The 24714-nt window shown below is 35.9% G+C and overlaps 1 protein-coding gene across 1 annotated transcript in view; it reads left to right on the top strand.

Moving 5' to 3' along the window:
* LOC111139171 (gamma-aminobutyric acid type A receptor alpha3 subunit) overlaps nucleotides 1–24714 on the top strand; it is a 369241-nt gene that overhangs the window by 331155 nt on the left and 13372 nt on the right. The window contains exon 9 of the mRNA XM_022491349.1: nucleotides 13088–13299. Within this exon, the coding sequence (XP_022347057.1) occupies nucleotides 13088–13299 (212 nt within the window). The remainder of the gene's footprint in view (nucleotides 1–13087; nucleotides 13300–24714) is intronic.

Here is a 24714-nt window from a genome sequence, read left to right as displayed (position 1 = left end):
CATGAAGTATGATTAATTCTAATTGTCTCCTGAGGAAAATGAATGCTTGTTTTGAAGGCTGTAGTCTGAAATGATTTGATTTTTGTATCCCTAGGATCTTACTCTGTGTGGCACAGAATAGACAGTTGTTAATGTTGGAGAAAAGAAAAGAATAAGAACTAATACAATGATTTTATAGTTATTCTAAGAAAAGTGCATTCTTCACTCTGATGGGAACACATGTATTGCAGTATTACATGGGTTGCAGGCTGTTCACAGCAGTTTCACTCCTCACACAGGTACTAGGGGGTTACTCTGTGCCAGGTATTATATTCAGGGTTGAGGGGATAGAGACAGATTACTAATGATCCCTATTCTCAAGCAGCTCCTGCTTTGGTAGTACAGACAGACATGTGTTGTCAAAGAAGTGTCCTAGAATTTTAGAAGTACTCAAAGAAAGTGAGTTTGAGGCAGTCACAAAATACTTTCTAGAAGAGTCTTGAAAAAAAAAAAAAAGCACTGGGTGGTAGCACTGCATCTCTTAAAATGCCAAAACTCATTGTCCATCCATGAAGTGTAAATGCTTGATTGGGTGTTCTACCAGATAACTAGCCAGGAGCTTTTCACAAGATGACTATTCTAATTAAGCTCCAGAAACTAGGATTCTAGAAAATTCTACTGAGTTATGATATAGAAACACTTATGTGCAGTAGAGTTCTCTCCATTCATCCATTGGCACACTGCTATGGCTGTGCCAAGGTAGCCAATTGCATTTTCTAATAACCATAAATGAGATAGCTTGTTTCTCCCATGAATCACTGCTTGCCCAGTGTGGTGAGAAGATTACTGAGCCTTGGGTTCAGTCTCAGAACTTACCAGGATAAAAATTCAGATAGTTTGTTAATAGGCATTGGCTAAGTAGCTGATTCCTGACAGGGCTTAAAATTTGATTTGCTAATCAGCCTTGATGACTACATAGTTTTCACAAAGGTGCTTCCTTAGGGTCTTTCTCTTGAAATTGTACTGACTTTTCCAGTTTGAATTTTCATTTACATAGCAAATATATAAGTATGGTACATGAGGGACCAAGATATTAAAGAAACCCAAGAGGCTATAGCATACACAGCTGACTCTCTGGGTAGAGTTAAGAGGCCTTTTCTTCTTGCTTTTCTTTTTTTAATTTTTATTTAAATTGAATTTAATTAACATATACTGTATTATTAGTTTCAGAGGTAGATTTCATTGATTCATCAGTTGCATACAACACCCAGTGTTCATTACTTCAAGTACCCTCTTTAATGCCCATCCCTCAATTACCCCATCTTCCCACCCACCTCCCCTCTAGCAGCCCTCAATTCATTTCCTATAGTTAAGAGTCTCTTATGGTTTGTCTCCCTCTCTGTTTGCCTCTTATTTTCACTTCCCTTTCCCTACATTCATCTGTTTTGTTTCTTAAATTCTACATATGAGTGGATCATATGGTATTTTTCTTTCTCTGACTGCCATACCTCTCTTAGCAGTATACCCTCTAGTTCCACCCATGCCATTACAAATGGCAATATTTCATTCTTTCAATGGCTGAGTAATATTCCAGTGCGTGTGTGTGTGTGTGTGTGTGTGTGTGATACTTCTTTCTTATCCATTCATCTGTTGATGGACATTTGGGTTCTTTCCATAGTTTGGGTATTATGGACATTGTTGCTATAATCATTAGGGTGTATGTGCCCCTTTGAATCACTATGTTTGTTTCCTTTGGATAAACACGTAGCAGTGCAAATGCTGGATCATAGGGTAGCTCTATTTTTTTTTAAAGATTTTATTTATTTATTTGACAAACAGAGATCACAAGGAGGCAGAGAGGCAGGCGGGGGAGCGGGGAGCAGGCTCCCCACTGAGCAGAGAGCCTGATGTGGGACTTGATCCCATGACCCTGGGATCATGACCTGAGCTGAAGGCAGAGGCCTTAACTCACTGAGCCACCCAGGTGCCCCGGTAGCTCTATTTTTAACTTTTTGAGGAACCTCCATACTGTTTTCAGAGTGGCTGTGCCAGTTGCACTCCCACCAACAGTGTAAGAAGGTCCCCCTCTCTCTGCATCCTCACCAACATTTGTTGTTTTGAGTTGTTAAATTTAGCCATTCTGACTAGTGTGAGGTAGTATCTCATTGTGGTTTTGATTTGTGTTTCCCTGATGCTGAGTGATGTTGAGCATTTTTTCATGTGTCTGTTGGTCATTTGTATATCTTCTTTGGAAAATGTCTGTTCATGTCTCCTGCCCATTTCTTGACCAGATTTTTTTTGCTTTTTGGATGTTGAGTTTGATAAGTTCTTTTCAGGGTCTTTTCTGTTTCTATACAAATTTTAGGATTATTCCAACTCTGTGAAAATGCTGATGGTATTTTGATAGGGATTGCTTTCAATGTGTAGATTGCTTTGAGTAGCATAGATATTTTAACAATATTTGTTGTTCCAATCCATGAACTTGGAATGTTTTTCCATTTCTTTGTGTCTTTCTCAATTTCTCTTGTAAGTGTTCTATAGTTTTCAGAGTACAGATCCTTTACCTCCTTGGTTAGGTTTGTTCCTAGGTATTTCGCCATTTTTGGTACAATTGTAAATAGGATCTATTCCTTGATTTCTCTTTCTTCTGTCTCATTGTTAGTGTATAGAAATGCAACTGACTTCTGTGTATTGATTTTATATCCTGCTACTTTGCTGAAGTCCTGTACCATTATTAGCAATTTTTTGGTGCAGTATTGGGTTTTCTACATAGAGTGTCACGTTGTCTATGAAGAGTGAAAATTTCACATCTTCTTTGCCAATTTGTAAGGCTTTAATTTCTTTTTGTGGTCTGATTGCTGAGGCTAGGACATCCATTACTATGTTGAAAAACAGTGGTGAGAGTGGACATTCATTTATTCCCCCCTCGGTTTGCTGAAATTATTATATTTTTAAATTTTATTTTATCTTTTCAGTGTTCCAAGATTCATTGTTTATGTACCACACCCAGTGCTCCATGCAATACATGCCCCCCTTAATACCCACTACTAGGTCCTCCCAACTCCCCACCTCCTTCCTCTCCAAAACCCTCAGTTTGTTTCTCGGAGTCCACAGTCTCTATGGTTCGTCTCCCCCAACAATTCCCCCCAACTCACTTCTCCTCTCCTTTACCCAATGTCCTCTGTGTTATTCTTTATGCTCCACAAGTAAGAGAAACCATGATAATTGACTCTTTCTGCTTGACCTATTTCACTCAGCATAATCTCCTCCAGTCCTGTCCATGTTGATACAAAAGTTGGGTATTCATCCTTTCTGATTGAGGCATAGTACTCCATAGTATATATAGACCATATCTTCTTTATCCATTCCTCTATTGAATGGCATCTTGGTTCTTTCCATAGTTCGGCAATTGTGGACATTGCTGCTATAAACATTAGGGTACATATGGCCTTTCTTTTCACTATATCTGTATCTTTAGGGTAAATACCCAATAGTGCAATGGCAGGGTCATAGGGTAGCTCTATTTTTAATTTTTTGAGGAACCTCCACACTGTTTTCCAAAGTGGCTGCACCAACTTGCATTTCCACCAATAGTGTAAGAGGGTTCCTCTTTCTCCACATCCTCCCCAACATTTGTTGTTTCCTGTCTTGTTAATCTTTTAAAGTGGCCATTTTGATCAGATAACATAAAATTTCCATTTGCAGATATTTTATTGAAGTGAAAATGTGATTGAGTTTTCAATAATTGTCTTGTTGTTTATAGATCAAAAGACAAAAAGGAAAGGAAAGTTGTGGTTCATTTTAATCTGCAGTCAGTTTCTGACCATTCTCTGTAGTCCATGGTGCCCCAGGTCATGTGCAAGGTTAAAACAGAGCACACCATGTACTTTCATATATTGTGTCCTGGAAAACAAAACAGGGACATCACTCAGATTTTCAACTCTCTGTTAAAAAGAAAGTCTTAAAAACCAAGCATTTCTTTTCCTTGGCTTCCTGGGTTTGTCTACACACATCTGTTATCCAAGGCAGTCAGTGTTTGAATTAAGATCAGAATGATCTGGTCTCTCATTCTAACGATGAGGAAACCATATGATAATTGACTCTTTCAGCATAATTGACTTATTTCACTCAGCATAATCTCTTCCAGTCCCATCCCACCTAGAGAGCTGCTTCTAGATCTCTTCCCCATCAGGGCTTACATGTTAGACATACCAAAAACAGTCTGACATGGAAACCATTACTTTTAAGACTCAGAAAATAATGGAGATGTACACTCCTATTGATTAGTCTAATCAAGATTTTTAAAGAAAAATTCCATTATCCTTGCTTGCAGGGTTTTTCAGGCTTTAAACTGTTTACTGACAGTAAATACATATAACATAAAATTAACCATTTTCATCATCTTAAATATACAGTCCAGCAGTATTAAATATACTGACATTGTGGTGCAACCAATGTCCAGAACATTTTCATCTTGCTATGGTGAGACTCTGTACCCACTGAATAATCCCCATTTCCCATACCACCCAACTCCTAGAAAGCACTATTCTACCTCCTGTCTCTAGGAGATTAGGTACTCTAGAAAATGGATGTAAATGACCTCATGCAATAGTTGTCTTCTTTTACTGGTTTATTTTCTTTATCATAATGTTCTCAAGGTTCATCAATGTTGTGTCCTGTGTCAGCATCTTCTCAGTGAAGGACACTTTAACCTTTTGCCTTGGCAATATTTCTACATTGTACCCTGGAAGGTTTTCAATGGCATATTAGGATAGGGAATAAAATATAGCGAACCAATACAGGACTGATTATTGTTTTACACAATTCCATCCCCATGCCTGATTCACACCAATGATCTCTACTTGTCATTCATGGGGTTTTAAAGTAATGGTCAAGGTATCCAATCACTTATGTTAACATGCTGGGATTGCTTGAAAGTGCATTTGAAATTCTATTAATAAGATGTACCGAATCTTCTTCAAGTGAGTTCTTCTGCATATTCTTAGACCACAGTGTTTTTTTAAAATTTTGATTTATTTTTTAAAATTTCTTCTCAGTATTCCAGAATTCATTGTTTGTGCACCACACCCAGTGCTCCATGCAATACGTGCTCTCCATAATACCCACCACCAGGCTCACCCAACCTCCCATCCAAAACCCTCAGATTGTTTCTCAGAGTCCACAGTCTCTCATTGTTTGTCTCCCCCTCCAATTTCCCCCAACTCCCTTCTCCTCTCCATCTCCCCATGTCCTCCGTGTTATTCCTTATGCTCCACAAATAAGTGAAACCATATGATAATTGACTCTTTCTGCATGACTTATTTCACTCAGCATAATCTCTTCCAGTCCCATCCATGTTGATACAAAAGTTGGGTATTCATCCTTTCTGACGGAGGCATAATAATCCAAGTATATATGGATCATATCTTCTTTATCCATTCGTCTGTTGAAGGACATCTTGGTTCTTTCCACAGTTAGGCAACTGTGGTCATTGCTGCTATGAACATTGGGGTACAGATGACCCTTCATTTCACTACATCTGTATCTTTAGGGTAAATACCCAGTAGTGCAATGGCAGGGTCATAGGGTAGCTCTATTTTTAATGTTTTGAGGAACCTCCACAGTGTTTTCCAAAGTGGCTGCACCTACTTGCATTTCCACCAATGGTGTAAGAGGGTTCCCCTTTCTCCACATTCTCTTCAACACATGTTGTTTACTGTCTTGTTAATTTTGGCCATTCTAACTTGTGTAAGGTGGTATCTCAATGTGGTTTTGATTTGAATCTCCCTGATGGCTAGTGATGATTAACATTTTTCCATGTGTCTGTTAGCCATTTGTATGTCTTCATGGGAGAAGTGTCTGTTCATGTCTTCTGCCATTTTTTTAACATGATTATCTGTTTTGTGTGTGTTGAGTTTGAGGAGTTCTTTATAGATATTGGATATCAGCCCTTTGTACTGTCATTTGCAAATATCTTCTCCCATTCCGTGGGTTGCCTCTTTGTTTTGATGACTATTTCCTTTGCTGTGCAGAAGCTTTTTATCTTGATGAAGTCCCAAAAGTTCATTTTTGTTTTTGTTTTCTTTGTCTTTGGAGACATATCTTGAAAGAAGTTGCTGTGGCCAGTGTTGAAGAGGTTACTGCCTATGTTTTCCTCTAGGATTTTGATAGATTCCTGCCTCACATTGAGTCTTTTATCCATTTCGAGTTTATCCTTGTGTATGGTGTAAGAGAATGGTCCAGTTTAATTCTTCTACAAATAGCTCTCCAGTTTTTCCAGCACCATTTATTGAAGAGACTGTCTTTTTTCCACTGTATATTTTTTCCTGCTTTGTCGAAGATTATTTGACCATAGAGTTGAGGGTCCATGTCTGGACTCTCTTAACTCTGTTCCACTGGTCTATGTGTCTGTTTTTATGCCAGTACCATGCTGTCTTGGTGATCACACCTTTGTAGTAAAGCTTGAAATCAGGCAATGTGATGCCCCCAGTTTTGTTTTTCTTTTTCAACATTTCCTTAGCAATTCGGGGTCTCTTCTGGTTCCATACAAATTTTAGGATTGTTTGTTCCAGCTCTTTGAAAAATGCCGGTGTAATTTTGATCGGAATGACATTGGAAGTATAGATTGCTCTAGGCAATATAGACATTTTATCAATGTTTATTCTTCTGATCCATGAGCATGGAATGGTCTTCCATCTTTTTGTGTCTTCAGTTTCTTTCATGAGTGTTCTGTAGTTCCTTGAGTACAGATCCTTTACCTCTTTGGTTAGGTTTATTCCCAGGTATCTTATGGTTCTTGGTGCTATAGTAAATGGAATCAATTTTCTAATTTTCCTTTCTGTATTTTCATTGTTAGTGTATAAGAAAGCAACTGATTTCTGTACATTGATTTGTATCCTGCCACATTACTGAATTGCTGTATGAGTTCTAGTAGTTTAGGGGTGGAGTCTTTTGGGTTTTCCATATAAAGTATCATGTCCTCTGCTAAGAGAGAGAGTTTGACTTCTTCATTACCAATTTGAATACCTTTTATTTCTTTTTGTTGTCTGATTGCTCTTGCTAGGACTTCTAGTACTATGTTGAACAAGAGTGGTGAGAGTGGGCATCCTTGTCGTGTTCCTGATCTCAAAGGGAAAGCTGCCAGCTTTTCTCCATTGAGAATGATATTTGCTGTGGGTTTTTCATAGATAGATTTGATGAAGTTCAGGAATGTTCCCTCTACCCCTATACTTTGAAACGCCTTAATCAGGAATGGATTCTGTATCTTGTCAAATGCTTTTTCTGCATCAATTGAAGGGACCATGTGGTTCTTGAGAGTGGACATTCTTATATGGCCCTGACCTTAGGGGGAAAGCTCTTGGTTTTTTCCCACTGAGGATGATATTTGCTGTGGGTTTTTTGTATATGGCTTTTATGATATTGACATATGTTCCCTCTATCCCTATGTGACAGAGAGTTTTTGTCAAGGAAAGATGCTGTATTTTTTTGAATGCTTTTTCTGCATCTATTGAGATGACCATATTGTCCTTGTCCTTTCTTTTTTTTTTTTAATTTGATGTATCACACTGATTGATTTGTGGATGTTGGACCATGCTTGCAGCACAGGAATTAATCCCACTTGATCATGATGAATAATCCTTTTAATATACTCTTGGATCCTATTAGCTAGTGTCTTGGTGAGAATTTTTGCATCCTTCTTCATCAAGGATATTGGTATGTAATTCTTTTTTCTGATGGAGTCTTATCTGGTTTTGGGATCAAGGTAATGTTGGCCTCATAGAATGAGTTTGGAATTTTTCCTTCCATTTCTACTTTTTTGAAAAAGTTTCAGAGAATAGGTATTAATTCTTCTTTAAATGTTTGGTAGAATTCTGCTGGGAGACCATCCAGCCCTGCACACTTGTTTGTTGGGAGATTTTTGATTACTGGTTCGATTTCTTTGCTGGTTATGGGTCTGTTCAGATTTTCTCTTTCTTTCTCTTTCAGTTTTGGTAGTTTATATATTTCTAGGAATGCATCCATTTCTTCCAGACTGCCTAATTTGTTGGCATATAATTCCTCATAATATTCTCTTATAATTGTTTGTATTTCTTTGATGTTGGTTTTGCTCTCTCCTGTTTCATTCAAGGTTTGATTAGTTTGGGTCATTCCTCTTTTCTTTTTGGTAAGTCTGTCTAGGGCCTTATCAATCTTACTAACTATTCTGAAGAATCAACTCCTAGTTTTCCTGATCTGTTCTACTGTTTTGTTTTTTTTTTTCTGTATCATTGATTCCTGCTCTATTCTTTATTATTTCCTTTTCCTACTGGATTTAGGCTTTATTTTGCTGTTCTTTTTCCAGCTCCTTTAGGTGTAAGGTTAGGTTGTGTATTTGAGACTTTTCTTTTTTCTTAAGAAAGGCTTGTATTGCTATATACATATCTCTTAGGACTGCTGCATCCCATCAGCTCTGAATTGTCATGTTTTCATTTTTATTTGCTTCCATGATTTTTAAAAATTCTTCTTGCAGCACCTGGGTGGCTCAGTCAGTTAAGCTTCTGCCTTTGGTTCAGGTCATGATACCAGGGTCCTGGGATTGAGCTCTACAAAATAGGGAGCCTGCTTCTCCCTCTCCCTCACCCTCTGACTGCTGCTCCCCCTGCTTGTGCTCACTCTCCTTCCTTTAAATAAATAAATCTTTAAAAAAATATATTCTTCTTTAATTTCCTGGCTGACCCATTCATTCTTTGGTAGTATGTTCTCTAACCTCCATGTATTTGTGGTCTTTCCAAATTTTTTCTTGTAGTTGACTTCAAGTTTTAAAGAATGGTGGTCTAAAAATATCCGTATAGTAATTTCAATCATTTTTATACTAGTTGAGACCTAATTTTTTACCCAGTATGTGATCTATTATGGAGAATGCTCTATGTGCACTTGAGAAGAATGTGTATTCTGCTGCTTTGGGATGGAATGTTCTGTGTATATATCTGTGAAGTCCATCTGGTCCACTGTGTCATTCAAAGCCCTTGTTTCCTTGTTGATCTTCTGTTTAGATGATCTGTTCATTGATGTCAATAAGGTAAAAGTCCCCTACTATAATAGTTATTATCAGTGTGTTTCTTTAATTTTGTTATTAATTGGTTTATATATGTGGCTGCTCCCATGTTAGGAGTATAAATATTTATAATTGTTAGATGTTCTTGTTGGTTAGATCCTTTCATTATGATATAGTGTCCTTCTTATCTTTTATTACAATATATAAGAATGGCTACTCCAGCTTTCTTTCGATGTCCATTTGCATGAAAAATTGTCCTCTACACCCTCACTTTCAATCTGGTGGTGACTTTGAGTCTAAAATGAATTCCTTGTAAGCAGTATATCAATGGGTCTTTTTTTAAATCTGTTTTGATACCCTGTAACTTTTGATTGGAGCATTTAGTCAATTTACATTCAGAATAATTATTTTTTAAAAGAATTTATTTATTTATTTATTTATTTATTTATTTATTTGAGAGAGAAAGAGAGAATGAAAGAGAGCATGAGAAGGGGAGGTCAGAGGGAGAACCAGACTCCCTGCAGAGCAGGGAGTCCAATGGGGGACTCGATCCTGGGACTCCAGGATCATGACCTGAGTCAAAGGCAGTTGCCCAACAAACTGAGCCACTCCAGGTGCCCCATAATTATTTTTTACTCTCACTCATAACACAATCAGAAATAAAATATTTTTGTATAAAAAAAGAATAATTGTTGAAAGATAATTGAAAGATATGATGTTAGTGCCATTGTAGTACATGTAAGGTCACTGTTTCTGTAGACTGTCTCTGTTCCTTTCTGGTCTTTGTCATGTTTGGACTCTCTCTTTGTGGATAGGATATTATTTCTTGTAGGGCTGGTTTAGTGTTCACTAATTCCTTTAGTCTTTGTTTGTCCTGGAAACTCTTTATGTCTTCTTATATTCTAAATGCCACCTTTGCTGGATACAGTACTTTTTGCTGCATATTTTTCCCATTTAGCACATCAAATATATCATGCCAATCCTTTCTGGCCTGCCAGGTCACTTGGACAGGTCTGCTGTCCACTTTATGTGTCTACCCTTGTAGGCTAAGGACCTCTTGTCCTAAACTACTTCCAAGATTTTCTCTTTTTCTTTGAAATTTGGAAGTTTCATATTTCATATTTTTATTGATTTTGAGGGGGATTCTTTGTGACTCCTGGACTTGAATGTCTGTTTCCTCCCCCTGATTAGGGAAGTTCTCAGCTATAATTTATTTAAATAAAACTTTTGTCCTTCTCTTCTGCTCTTCATCTTCTGGGACCCTTATTATCTGGATATTATTTCACTTTATGGAATTGCTGAGTTCTTGAGGTCTCCCTTCATGATCCAGGTGTTGTCTTTCTTCTTTGCAGCTTCATTGTCCATCATTTTGTCTTTTATATTAACAACGCTCTCTTCTACCTCATTTATCCTTGCTGTTAAAGACTTAATTTATGACCATATCTCAGTAACAGCACTTTTAATTTTGACCCCATTAGATTTTAGTTCTTTTATTTCTATATTTCTATAATAAGGGATTTTCTACTGTCTCCTATGCTTTTTCCAAGTGCAACTACTATCTTTATAATCATTATTTTAAATTCTAGTCCAGACATATTACTTATATCCTTTTTGATGAAATCCCTGGCAGAATTACCTCCTGTTTTTTTTTTGTTTTTGTTTTTGAGGGGATGAATTTATTTGTCTAGTCATTGTATTCAGAAGAGAAAGGAGGATAGAAAAAAAGAAACCAGCAAAAACTATAACAACAACAACAAAACCTTTAGGAAGTGTTTCTGGTATATGCTGTGTACACTCTGCTGTTGTGTTTTGCCTGCTCTTTCCCACTGGTCCTTCCTCTACAGAGTTCCTAGTTGCTTATAGTGGAGAGTGTTTGGACCTTTATGTAGCTGTGCTCTGATTTGTCAAGATAAGTCTCTTGGGGCGCCTGGGTCGCTCAGTGGGTTAAGCTTCTGCCTTCGGCTTGGGTCATGATCTTGGGGTCCTGGGATCGAGTCCCATGTTGGACTCTCTGCTCGGTGGGGAGCCTGCTTCCCCTCTCTCTCTGCCTGCCTCTCTGCCTACTTGTGATCTCTGTCTGTCAAATATAGAAATAAAATCTTAAAAAAAAAGTCTCACATGTGCCACCTCTCTTCCTCCAACTGTGTAGATTGTTTCCTTAGTCCTCAGCTCATCTTCCTCATTGTTTAAAATAGTTAAATGTTGGTCTAGTTGTATTTGAAGGACAAGGCAATTTCATGGTCCCCCTACTACTCTGCCAGCTTAACTTGGCCACTCTGCTTGCTTTTCTATGTATCTCACCACATCAGGACTACTTTCCATGCCCCTACTTGATCCAGACCCACATTCTCCATCCTCTTGAGCATTCCAACACTCAGAAAGAGGGTCTGACTACTCCCTCTTCCTGAAGTCTAGATGTCTTTGGGTACAAAAATTGCCTTGTCAAAATTCTAGGGTATAGAGACTATAGAAAATATTCATAGATGGGGAGAATGGAGGCATAGAGAGATGAAACAAATTACCCAAGATACCAAGCAAGTAAGTGGCAGAGTCCAGGACTTTTAATTTCTAGTGTAGCTATTTGAGGCTAGAATACTTCTGCTAACAATGATAAAATTATTATTATTATAATGTTACTTAAAATATGTTTATAATTATACCACTATAATTAATTATCTAATTATGACACTATTCTTGTTAATAGTAAAAATAAAAGAAATGTTAATTATAGAAGCTACTATTTATGGCATTTATGGTTTACTTTCTGCCATATAAGGTGCTATGGGCTTTATAAACATCATCTCATTGGATCCCCCAACAAATTTCTGAGTCTGGTATAATCACACATTTTACACATAATAAAACAGGCTTAGTGGGGGTAAATCTCCTTGTTCTAGGTATATTTCTAGTAAGTGTAATTGCCAGAATTTCAGTCTATTTTCAATCTAATTGCAAAGCTTATATCGTTAACCACAACACTATAACTCATATGTATATCTAAAATACAGAGTAGAAAAAATAGTTTTAATAGAATTTAAAAGCGAATAAATGGAAGTCTTAAATTTAGGTTAATAACATCACCAATAAAAAGAAACAGTTGATCTAAAAGCAAGCTCTGGTTTGACAAAAATTCACAAGAAACAGATATTGAAATAGCTTTGGTTGTCCACAAAGCTCAATAGGACCTGGACTGTGATATGGCTAAAGTACCATTTCCTACAATGGCTTGTTGCAGTAATACTGTCTACAGGAGAATATTGTCTACAGTAAGAGAATTGAAAACCCTGAGTCTTTGGCTCAGGTTCTGGGCTGCTCAGAAGAGAACTATCAGAATGGGGAAGGAGGAGAATCAAGAGAAGGAAGTGGCCATGTCCATTCTGGAAATTAACAGACTCATGAGGAGTCATCCCCACCTCCTCCAACTCTCTAAAGGCCTATCCTGGAAAGGAGGGAGCAGGCTTCTCTTTCCTGTGTTTCAGAGATAGAACTCTGAGATCAGTTAGTGGGCTGGGAGTTAGAGGAAGGCAGGTTGCAGCTCAGAAAGTAAGATTTTTCTAATTAAAAATTGTTCTTACAATGAAGTAGATTACCTGTTCTTTAATGGAAATATTTAAGTAGAGGCTAGATGAGAATTTTCATTTTTTAAGGAATTTATTTATTTATTTATTTATTTATTTATTTGACAGAGAGAGACAGTGAGAAAGGGAACACAAGCAGGGCAAGTAGGAGAGGGAGAAACAGGCTTCCCATTGAGCAGGAAGCCCAACGCAGGGCTCAATCTCAGGACCCTGGGATCATGACCTGAGCCGAAGGCAGATGTTTAATGACTGAGACACCCAGGCACCACTAGAGAAGAACTTTTAGAAGTGCTTTACTGGAGATTCTTATTCCTGAGATAACTGGGATGGGGTAATTACTAGGTAGAACCATCCCATGTTGACATTCTCTGTGTTTACTTTAAAGGGACCATTTTGAGTGGGGTATAGCTTCCTCATAAGTCAAAGTCGCTGATCTCATCATATATGCTCTAAATGTCTTCTAGTGGCAACTTGTTCTCATCTTCTCTCTCCCCAGGTGTCACCACTGTTCTCACCATGACCACTTTGAGTATCAGTGCCAGAAACTCCTTACCTAAAGTGGCATACGCGACGGCCATGGATTGGTTCATAGCCGTCTGTTATGCCTTTGTATTTTCTGCGCTGATTGAATTTGCCACTGTTAACTACTTCACCAAGCGGAGTTGGGCTTGGGAAGGCAAGAAGGTGCCAGAGGCCCTGGAGATGAAGGTGAGCTACAACAAGGGTGGGGGCTGGGAAGCACTCCCTGAGAGAACTGTATTGGAACCAGGAGTGGGCAGCCTGCAGCCTGTGGGAACTGGCCAAGGCTGTGTGCTATTCACTGGGGTCATCAATCCAATTCTCAACTGGAGTGCTTCTTGGCAATGTGGAGTGTTTGCTGGGGGCAAAAGAAAGAGGGTTTGTATCATGTAGGGTTGATGTCTTGTGATGAGGGACCGACCCTAAGTATGATACTGCTAGAATCATAGAGAATACATTGTACTTACAAAGCCATCCAGAAAAGTGCACAGTCTCTAGGGCCAATTCTGCCCTTCACTTTTCAGTATATTCCCACTGCATTCAAACTAAAGTGATCATTATTCCTTCTGGGTCTCTGCTTAACTTTTTATGCTCTACCTAAACTATTCTTTTTTTTTTTTCCTGCCTTGTGAAGATCTACTCATTCTTTTTTTTTCCCAGCTTATTCTTCAAAACACAGATTAAATGATATTTTCTCCATAGAACCTTTCCAAGAATCATCTGGATAGTTTTAGCTTTTCCTGTGGTAGGAGAAGTGTGCTCCTATTATTATAATCTTGTATTTGTATTAGAGTTGTTTATCTGCCTCCTCATTAGACTGAACATTTTGAGGGCAGGGTCTTGTCTACATCATCTTCCTAACTAGCCAGTATTCTTGCACAGCACCTGATTCATAGTAAAAGCTGAATAAATGTTAGTTGGATTGGTTGAGAGATGGGAAGGAGGAAAAAAAAAACAATAAACCAACTAGAGATGGTAGGAATAAAACATAAATACTGTGAAATCAAGATTATTGTCCTTGGCTGCTTTAAAAGAGTTCAGATCTCTAGATCTAGATGAAGACTATCCAAAGATGCTAAAAAGAACTGGCAGATGTGGTCCCAGAACCATTCCAGTACTATGAAGAATCATGGAGAAGAGAAAAGATAATGAAGATTTTCAAACTGGAGGAAAAGATATATTTCATAGAATACAGACTGGTGAGTTGGCAAAATTTTAGACTAGATTTTCACTACTTAGATAGAATTTATTTAGTCCTTGGTATAAATTATGAAGAAATAAACATATTTCTACTAATTATATCTATCATAGGAAATTTGGGGTTGATTTTATTATTATACTTAGCATAGTTTTTACCTTTGTATCCTTAAAATATATTAATCCATCTAATACTTGATTTGTCATCTATGAACAAGGTCTATTGACCCCTCACACATTACAAAACAGGGAAATTAGTATACTTACCTTACCTCTCACCTTCTCTGTCCTTGTAATTTCCTAACTTTTGTTTATTATGCTATTTCTGCATTGTCAAACCATTATTGTGTTGTCAAGGCTTACAGCATTTACATGTTTTTATGGAGCCAGCCATAATACCTATAGTCAATTATGTGTATTTCTACATTTAAATGTATAAAAGGACTATTTTGAAAAGATGGCCCATTTTTCCTTTCATTGGTTAGTTACCTCAAGGCTATCATCTAGAATATTTTTTAAGGCTCATGGGAACAATATTTCCTACGATATTGCATGTATAGAATCATCTGTCAATTGTTTATACTTGAGTTGTAGTTGTGCTGTTGTATAATTCATGGGTCCTATTCTCTCTCTGATATCCATATAGACATTCATTGCTATACTCACGTCTATCACTGTTACTATGAAGAATTTTTTTTTTTTTTTGCTATGTGGAATTTTTTTTAAAGATTCTCTTTATTTATTTGAGAGAGAGAGAACATGGGGTAGGGGCAGGGGGAGAGGGAGAAGCAAGCTCCCCACTGAACACAGAGCCTGATGCATGGTTCAGTACCCAAACCCTGAGATCATGACCAGAGCCGAAGCCAGATTCTTAACCAACTGAGCCACCCAGGAGCCCCTGTTATGAAGAAATTTAAAACCATCCTGAAAGTCTCTTACACAATGGAGGACTTGATTTTATGGCCTAGAAGCCCATACAAATGTATCTTTTATTTATAAATTCTAGTTTCTTTTCAAGGATATATCTTGATTTATCTGTATGAATTTTTTCTAGGACACCATGCAGGGTTTTTTCCCAAGTATTTATTTAAATTCCAGTTAGTTAACTATAGTGTAATATTAGTTTTTGGGTGTACAATTTAGGGATTTATCACTTAATCACTTACATACAACACCCAGTGTTCATCACAAGTACCCTTCTTAATGACTATCACCCATCTAACCCACACCTCACCCACCTCCCCTCCAGTAACCATCAGTCTGTTCTCTATAGCTGAGTATCTGTTTTATGGTTTGCCTCTCTTCCCCACCTTGTGTTCATTTGTTTTGTTTCTTACATTCCACATATGAGTTAAATCATGGTATTTGCCTTTCTCTGACTATTTCATGTAGCATACTACACTCCAGCTCCAACCACATCATTGTAAATGTCAAGATTTTGTTCTTTTTATGGCTCAGTAATATTTCATTATATATCACTTCTATTTTTAAACACTTTTAAATTCAATTATTTAACATTTAGTGTATCATTAGTTTCTAATATAGAGTTCAGTTATTCATCTGCTCATATAATACTCAGTGCTCATTATATCACATGCCCTCCTTAATGCCCATCACCCAGTTACCCCATCCCCCCTCCCCTCCTGCAACCCTCAGTTTATTTACTTAGTTCAGAGTCTCTTATGGTTTGTCTCCCTCTCTGATTTCACCTCATTTTATTTTTCCCTCCCTTCCCCCATGATTCTCTGGTTGGTTTCTTAAATTCTGCACAAGGGAAATGATATGATAATTGTCTTCCTCTTTTGACTTATTTTGCTTAGCATAATATTCTCTAGCTACATCCACATCATTGCAAATGTCGAGATTTTGTTATTTTATTATGGCTCAGAGATATTCCATTGTGTATATATACCACAACTTCTTTATCCATTCATAAGTTGGTGGACATTTGGGCTTTTTACATAATTTGGCTATTGTGGACATTGCTGCTATAAACATTGGGGGTGCATGTATCCCTTACAATCAGTATTTTTGTGTCCTTTGCATAAATACCTAGTAGTGCAGTTGCTGGATCATAAGGTAGTTCTATTTTTAACTTTCTGAAGTACCTCCATGCTGTTTTCCACAATGGATGCACCAGTTTGTATTCCCATGAATAGTGTGAGAGGGTTCCCCTTTCTCCATTCTCCCCAACATCTGTTGTTTCCTGCTTTATTAGTTTTAGCTATTCTGACAGGTGTGAGGTGGTATCTCATTGTGGTTTTGATTGTATTTCCCAGATAATGAGTGATGTTGAACATCTTTTCATGTGTCTGTTAGCCATCTGGATGTCTTCTTTGGAAAAGTGTCTATTCATGTCTTCTGCCCACTTCTTAACTGGATTATTTGTTTTTGTATTGGGTTTGATAACTTCTTTATAGATTTTGGATACGAGCCCATTATCAGATATGTCATTTGCAAATACCTTTTCCCATTCTGTAGGCTGCCTTTTAGTTGTGTTGTTTCCTTTGCTATACAGAAGTTATTTTGCTGAAGTCCCAATAGTTCGTTTTTGCTTTTGTTTCCTTTGCCTCAGGAGACATATTTAGTAAGAAGTTACTATGGCCTAGATCAAAAAGGTTGCTTCTTATGTTCTCTAGCAGTTTGATGATTTCCTGTCTCACATTTAGGTCTTTCATCCATTTTGAATTTATTTTTGTGTACAGTGTAAGAAAGTGATCCAGTTTCATTCCTTTGCATGTTGTTGTCCAACTTTCCTAAAACCATTTGTTGAAAAGATTATCTTTTTTTTCCATTGGATATTCTTTCCTGCCTTGTCAAAGATGAACTGACCATATAATTGTGGGTTCATTTCTGTTCCACTGAACTATGTTTCTTTCTTTCTTTTTTCTTTTTTCTTTCTTTCTTTCTTTCTTTCTTTCTCTCTCTCTTTCTTTCTTTCTTTTTTTCTTTGCCAGTACCATACTGTCTTAATCACCAAGGCTTTGTAATATAACTTGAAATCTGGAATTGTGATGCCTCTAGATTTGCTTTTATTTTTCAAGATTGCTTTGGGTATTCAGGGTCTTTTGTGGTTCCATACAAAATTTAGGATGGTTTGTTCTAGCGCTATGAAAAATACTGTTTGTATTTTGATAGGGATGTCATGAAATGTGTAGATGGCTTTGGATGGTATACAACTTTTAACAATTCTGTTCTTCCAATCCATAAATATGTAATATTTTTCCATTTCTTTGTGTCATCTTCAATTTTTTTCATCATCATTTTATAGTTCTCAGAGTACAGATATTTTAGCTCTTCAATTAGGTTTATTCCTATATATAGGAATAAACCTATATATAGTATATATATATATAGTATATAGTATATAGTATATATAGTATAGTATGGTTTTGGGTACGATTGTAAATGGGATTGATTCCTTGATTTCTCTTTCTGCTGCTTCACTATTGGTGTATAGAAGTACAACAGATTTTATATATTGATTTTATATCCTATATCTTTACTGAATTCTTTTATCATCTCTAGTGATATTTTTGGTGGAGTCTTTGGGTTTTTGTTTTTTTTGTCTTTTTGTTGTCTAAATGCTGAGGCTAGGACTTCCAGTACTATGTTAAATAACAGTGGCAAGAATGGACATCCCTGTCTTGTTCCTGACCGTAGAGGAAAAGCTCTCAGTTTTTCCCCATTGAGGATGATATTTGTTGTGGACTTTTCATATGTGGCCTTTATTAATGTTGAGGTATATTCCCTCTATCTCCACTTTGTTCAGGGATTTTATCATGAATTGATGTTGTAATTTGTCAGATACTTTTTTGGCATCTATTGAAAGGAATACATGGTTCTTATCCTTTCTTTTATTAATGTGTTGTATCACATTTGATTGGTTTACAAATATTAAACCATCCTATAGCACCAGAATAAATCCCACTTGATTGTGGTGAATGATACTTTTAATATACTGTCGGATTTGATTTGCTAGTAATTTTTTGAGAATTTTTGCATTCCTGTTCATCTGGAATATTGACCTATAGTTCTCTTTTTTAATGGAGGCTTTGTCTGGTTTTGGAATCGGGGTAATATTGGCCTCATAGAATGAATTTGGAAATTTTCCTCCCATTTCTATTTTTTTTAGAATAGTTTGAGAAGAAGCCTATAGATTCACAATAGTCTTTGTTTTAGGAAAGCTCTAAGAAAGCTTTCCTAAAATATATCTGTGTTCTGTTCTCTTCCTAAAAGCACAGAATTATATATATATATATATATATATATATATATATATATAATCATAGAGCTTTCTTTGTCTTCCATATCTATTGTTTTTCTCTAATAATTTTTAACTGTTATTTTCAGTTTCACTTTGCTCATTTTTCTCAAGCCTGTCTTCTCTGTCTCTGACCATTTTTACCAGTGCCTATTAACCTTCATTTTTGTGATAGTATTATTTTTCCTTATATTAATTTTATAATCCTTGTTGACATATTTTTTTATGTGTTTTATGTTTGCTTTTTCATGTTGTTCCACAATTCTTTATTGGTAATTTCCCCCCTTTTTGCAACTTATTTTGCATTAGTACCTTTTTTTTTTTTTTTTTTTTTTTTGGTTTTTAATTTTTACATGAAGTTGCATTAGGGGAATTCTTTACTAGCCCTGCAATGTGTGACAGTATCATTTTGGGGAGGGACTGAGAGAATGAGTAGGACAGTACTGAGTAGTTGCGACTAATTAATTTGAGCATCATCTGTTATCTATAAAATTCTTAGGAGTACTCCTCCTTGTAGTTTTGATTCTGCTTCTACCTATCAAGAAATTTTCCTTGCTCATGGGAAAGTCTTCTATGTATGGTGCAGAGGTGTCAGTGTGTGTTTGTATGTGTATGCATGTGTGTAGTATTATATCATTTAATTATTCTAGTCTCCACCTCCTCTGCCACTATATGGTGGTCAAACAATGTTTCAGGTTGTTCTCACTACCAGTATGAAGACTGATTTTGTTTCAAAATGGGGGTCATTTGTTTCTTCACTCAGGTTATGCCACGTATCCTTTAGGACTCTGTTCCTAAAATTCTATTTTGGTCTGAATTCCAGAGTAAGAGACATCCTCAGTGTCTTCTATACTCTGATCCAATTTTTTTCTGCCTTTGGAAGTCCTTACTTTTTGGGATCAGTGTTAAAAATGCTTTCACATTTCATCAAAACTGGAGTTTGATTTTTCTCCCATTTTCCTTATTCTTATAGTTTTTACTTTGTTCCAGAGAGGAAAAGGAAGAAAATATATCCTTACTCCGACATATTAAAATGAAAGTTTCCTAGAATATGTTATTAAACAGATGTTTTATGAGCAGTTAACACTATTCACTGATATCTAGCATAAATCCACTAAGAAGAAATTATGCCAAACTAGCCTTAAAAAATTGCATTAAAAGTATACTAGACTGGTAGACCAGGGAATATGATAGACTTTGTCAAGACATCTAACTACTTTTATTTTTTATTATTTTATTATTTTATTTATTCTTCATGAAGAAGAAACAACAGTTGAAAAAAATAGTCCAGTTGGGCTGATGTCACTGGTTGGCTGATTAAAGTCAAATAGAATTGATTGATGAATCAGTGTCAACCTGAATGGATGTCCCTGTGAATAGTCCATAGGGGTTCATCTTTGATCCTTTCCTCTTACATGTTGTCATCAATAATTCAAATTTCTAAGTTGACATTAATGAATGTTGGTTGGAGAAGATTATCTTCTGAATTATGAATCAAAAAGAATTTCTAAAGTTTGAGAGAACAGGCTGAAAACAAGAGATTAACATTAGCTGAATCAAACAAATTCTTATACATAGATACAAAAAACATTAATTCTTGATAGTGAAACAATAATTTCCCATTATAAATAGGACACTGAGATATAGAGAAAAAACAAATTTAATATAAGCCTTGCATCTGGTGTAACTTTCAAAAAGCCAAATTAATTTGAGTCTTAGTTAAGAATTACCTAGAACAAGTGAGATAATAAGCCCTTTTTATTCTATACTGGTTTAGCCATGTTTAAAGCATACTGTTCCAGTTTGGTTACTATAATGGAGAAGGGGCACATATCTGAAGGGAATGATCTAATTTCAGGTATCTGAAAGGCTGTTATGTATGTCCTTTGAAAACTGTAGTGGACTTTTTTTATGGCTGGGAAGAGGTACAGGAATGGTTTGAAGGCAGAGAGAGAACTAGAATAGATTAATATGAGACTTCGGATGTCAAAAATGATGACCATTTCTCCAATTCCAGGAAATGCTGAAAATAAAAAAAGGACAAAAAGAATCATTTAAACTCTTCTTCAAAAATGGTGATACCAGTCTTTATCTTTAGTCCATCTCCATTGTCAATACATTTAAATTATCTAAAAGAATACAATTTTGAGATTTGGAAAAAGAAAACAAAAGCTACAGAACACAGAACAATGGATCTTTAATGTGAGGGTGCTCTACTTTTTCTATACTTTTACAATGTGAAGGAACTAACACTGAGAACTGCTGACCCACATAAAAAATGAAGCTTTGAAAATAAGAAATATTGGTATCTAATTTATCTATAGCAAATTAATCTATACCAATTAAATTGCTATCTAATTGATAACTAAACTCAGTTTGGTTTTTTCCTACTTTATAGAAACATTAAACCTTATTTGATTTATAAAGCTAGAATAGACTTAAAACTAGTATAAGTGATTTAAAAATTTATTTCTGAGTTGTATTATGATTAGAGATCAGATAAAATGTTAGAGAGATTATAAACGAAAGGAAAAGAAGGAATAGATGGGAAAAAACACCCTCCCTTACAAATGAAGACAAATGACTACCTTATAATTGCATTCTGAAAATAGATGAACTGTGGTCTTCTGAGGATCAACTACATGTGTTTATCACTGCTTCCTCTGACGATCCCACTAAAATGAGAGTAAAGAAATAAAATAGGTATAAATAAGCACCAGGAAAACTGGAGAAGGGATTTCAGTCAAACGAGAGATTTTAGTACATTTTTTTAGAAGAATGAATGTGGAAAGAGAATAAAAACTAATCTATTAAGCTAGAGTAAGATAGAACCCTAAAGAAACTCAGGGTTGGAGGTGCTTGGTATAGCAGAGAATAAAGCAGCTAGGGATATTGGTTAAAATCTGTGTACAGAGTAGTCAAGATCTCAGAGCCTGCCCAACACGTAAAATGTCTGCAGCCAAATGTATACTTTCCAGAAGAATGGCAGAAGTTTCTAAAGAAGCTGAATGTCTCGAGAATAAAGACCATTACATATGTTCATTTTGAAGTACCCCATGAAAAATTACCTGCTTCCAATTGATCTTAAGTATTCAGCCAGTCAACAAGCTCAGCTCAGATTCTTTAAGCATACATACATCTTTTATGTTGTCAAATAATTTTGGCATATCAAGGAGTATCAAAGTGAAGTTTGCAATGTGAAAGAGAAAAAGCAAAGATTTTTTGTAAAAACTCATCGTGGAAGAAACAGGGATAATTTAGGGAATTAAAGAAAATTCTATCTTTTATATTTGTAAATAGATCCATAAAACAATAAGATACTAATATAAAAGGAAGTCAGATTGCCTTTGGACAATAGAAGACCCTTTTACATTCTATTGTATCTCATCAAAATGGCTCAACAAAACAGCCAGAGAAGTAGTCTCAGAGTACCTTAAATTCAAAAGTTAATATCTAAAATAAAATAACAAAGACTATTAAAATAAAGAGATAGGCATTTGCTACAAAATCAGGCACATAAAAAAAAACAAACAAAAATTAAAAAGTGCCACTATTAATATCAGTTAAAATGTAACTTACAAACATAAGCCTTAAATTGGTCAGATCCACTATAGCATGATGAAATATACAATGCACAAAGAAGCTACAATTAGGCCACTTTATACACCAAGCAATAAAGCTGGGAAACACAAGGTCTAAACTCTCAGAAATTCAAGATCTCAATAAAATCAAAAGAATAGTACATATTTTAATAATCTTTTGCAGATTTTGACAAATCATGTTGCTGAAAATATATATGGTTTGGGAGAATTTTGAATAAATTTACTTAAATAAACATAAAAAACTAAAGGAAATCAGAGAATAAGGAAGACCTCTTGAAATTAAAAAGAAATGGCAAAATAAAAAAAATAATAGAGAGATGGGAAAATAAACTGAGGAAAATTTCCCAAAAGTAGAGCAAAATGAAAAAAAACAAAACAAAACTGAGAATATAAAAGAAAAGGTAAGAGACTTAGGGATGAATCCAGGAAGTAAGCCAACACAGAAGCTTCAGAGTGAGTTAACAGAGAAAAAGGAATGAAGGAAATTAACAAGGAACTAATACAAGACATTTTTATAAACAGAAATACATAAGCCTCCAGCTTGAAAGTGACTTCATAGGCCCACATAAAGCCACATCATCATGAAATTTCAGAAAAGCAGAGATGAAATGATAGTCTAAAAAGATTCTTGAAATAAGTGTGTGGGTTTTTCTTTTGGTTTTTTGTTTGTTTGTTTGTTTGTTTTGAAAAAGAATGGTTACAGAATGTCATCAGACTTCTCAAGTATACTGGATGATGGAAAACAGCAGAGTAGTAAATCTCATAAATTTGAGGGCCAAATGCTTTTCAACCTAGAATCCTGTGCCTAGCCAAAGTATCAATTAAATAAAGAGGTACAGTAGCCATTTTCAGACCTCTAAGATCTCATAAATTTCCCATGCACTCCACCTTAGGAAGATACTGGAAGATATGTTCTATTAGAACAAAAGAATAGAATAGAATATAAAAGACAAGAACGTTGGATCCAGAAAAGAAAGTACCAACAGGGGAAATAAGTGAACATAAGTCCTAAAATGAAAGCTATGCAGCAAATAAACTTGGAGAGGAACTAGTCTAGACTGGGGCAGGAGGCTAGATGCATTTATATAGTCATTTATAATGATGATTATTGATTAAACTAAAAACATTGTTATAATTATATTGGAGGATGGAGGAAAGGTTGCATTAATGAGGCAAATCATTATCAAAAAGATTCATTATGTGTGAAACTAATAGCAGTATAAGCATATTATTTAGAAATTTAGTAATATCACCTAAGAGAATTAAAAATAATTAAGACTTGCTGGACAAGATGAGTACATTGAGGCAAAGGTTTTCTGGTTTTCAGTATAAGACTTTAAGTTCTTTTTTTAAAGATTTTATTTATTTATTTGACAGAGATCACAAGTAGGCAGAGAGGCAGGCAGAGAGAGGGGGAAGCAGGCTTCCCCACTGAGCAGAGAGCCTGATGTGGTACTCGATCCCAAAACCCTGAGATCATGACCTAAGCAGAAGGCAGAGGCTTAACCCACTGAGTCACCCAGGCACCCATTTAAGTTCTTTTTTCTTTTTTTAACTGTATGTTACTTTGATTAAACTTTTGAAAATTAAAAACAAAAAATAAAATGAAGAAATAAGCCTCTACATTAAAAAAAAAAAAGATTATTCTTAGAGCTGCTTTTAGGGGCACCTGGGTGACTCAGTCAGTTAAGCATCCAACTCTTGATTTTGTCTTCAGTCATGATATCAGGGGTCATGAGATTGAGCCCTGCATGGGCTTATGCTGGGCAAGAAGCCTGCTTAATATTCTTTCTCTCCCTCTGACCCTCCCCCTTTAAAAATTTTTTAAAAAGAATTGCTTTTAAAATAGTCAAATTCTTACCTAAATCTTGTAAATACAGTAATTCTTACCCTATTTTTCTTATTGTAAGAATATTTGGTGGGTATTAAGGAGGGTACATATTGCATGGAGCACTGAGTGTGGTACATAAACAATGAATCTTGGGGGGGCGCCTGGGTGGCTCAGTGGGTTAAAGCCTCTGCCTTCGGCTCAGGTCATGATCCCAGGACCCTGGGATTGAGCCCCGCATCGGGCTCTCTGCTCAGCGGGGAGCCTGCTTTCCCCTCTCTCTCTGCCTTCCTCTCTGCCTACTTGTGATCTCTGTCTCTTAAATAAATAAAATCTTAAAAAAAAAATGAATCTTGGAACACTGAAAAAATAAAATTAAATTTAAAAAATGTCAAAGAGACAAAAAAAAAAAAATAATATTTGAGGGATGCCAGAGTGGCTCAGTCAATTAAGTCTCTGCCTTTGGCTCAGGTCATGATCCCAGGGTCCTGGTCCTGGGACTGAGTTCCACGTTGGTCTTCTTGATCAGTGGGTAGCCTGCTTTTCCCTTGGCATGCTATTCCTCCTGTTTGTATTCTCTCTCTCTCTCTCATTCTTGCAAATAAGTAAAATCTTTTTTTTAAATATTCCATCTATTTTATTTGATAATCTTATTTTTTTTGCATTAAATTTTTTTAATTTTATTTTTTATAAACATATATTTTTATCCCCAG

Source organism: Enhydra lutris, unplaced genomic scaffold (genome assembly GCF_002288905.1).
Source record: "Enhydra lutris kenyoni isolate GAN:26980312 unplaced genomic scaffold, ASM228890v2 scaffoldscaffold96, whole genome shotgun sequence".
NCBI lineage: Eukaryota > Metazoa > Chordata > Mammalia > Carnivora > Mustelidae > Enhydra > Enhydra lutris.
The sequence above is the reverse complement of the archived record's forward strand: the minus strand, read 5'-3'. Positions and strand labels throughout refer to the sequence as shown.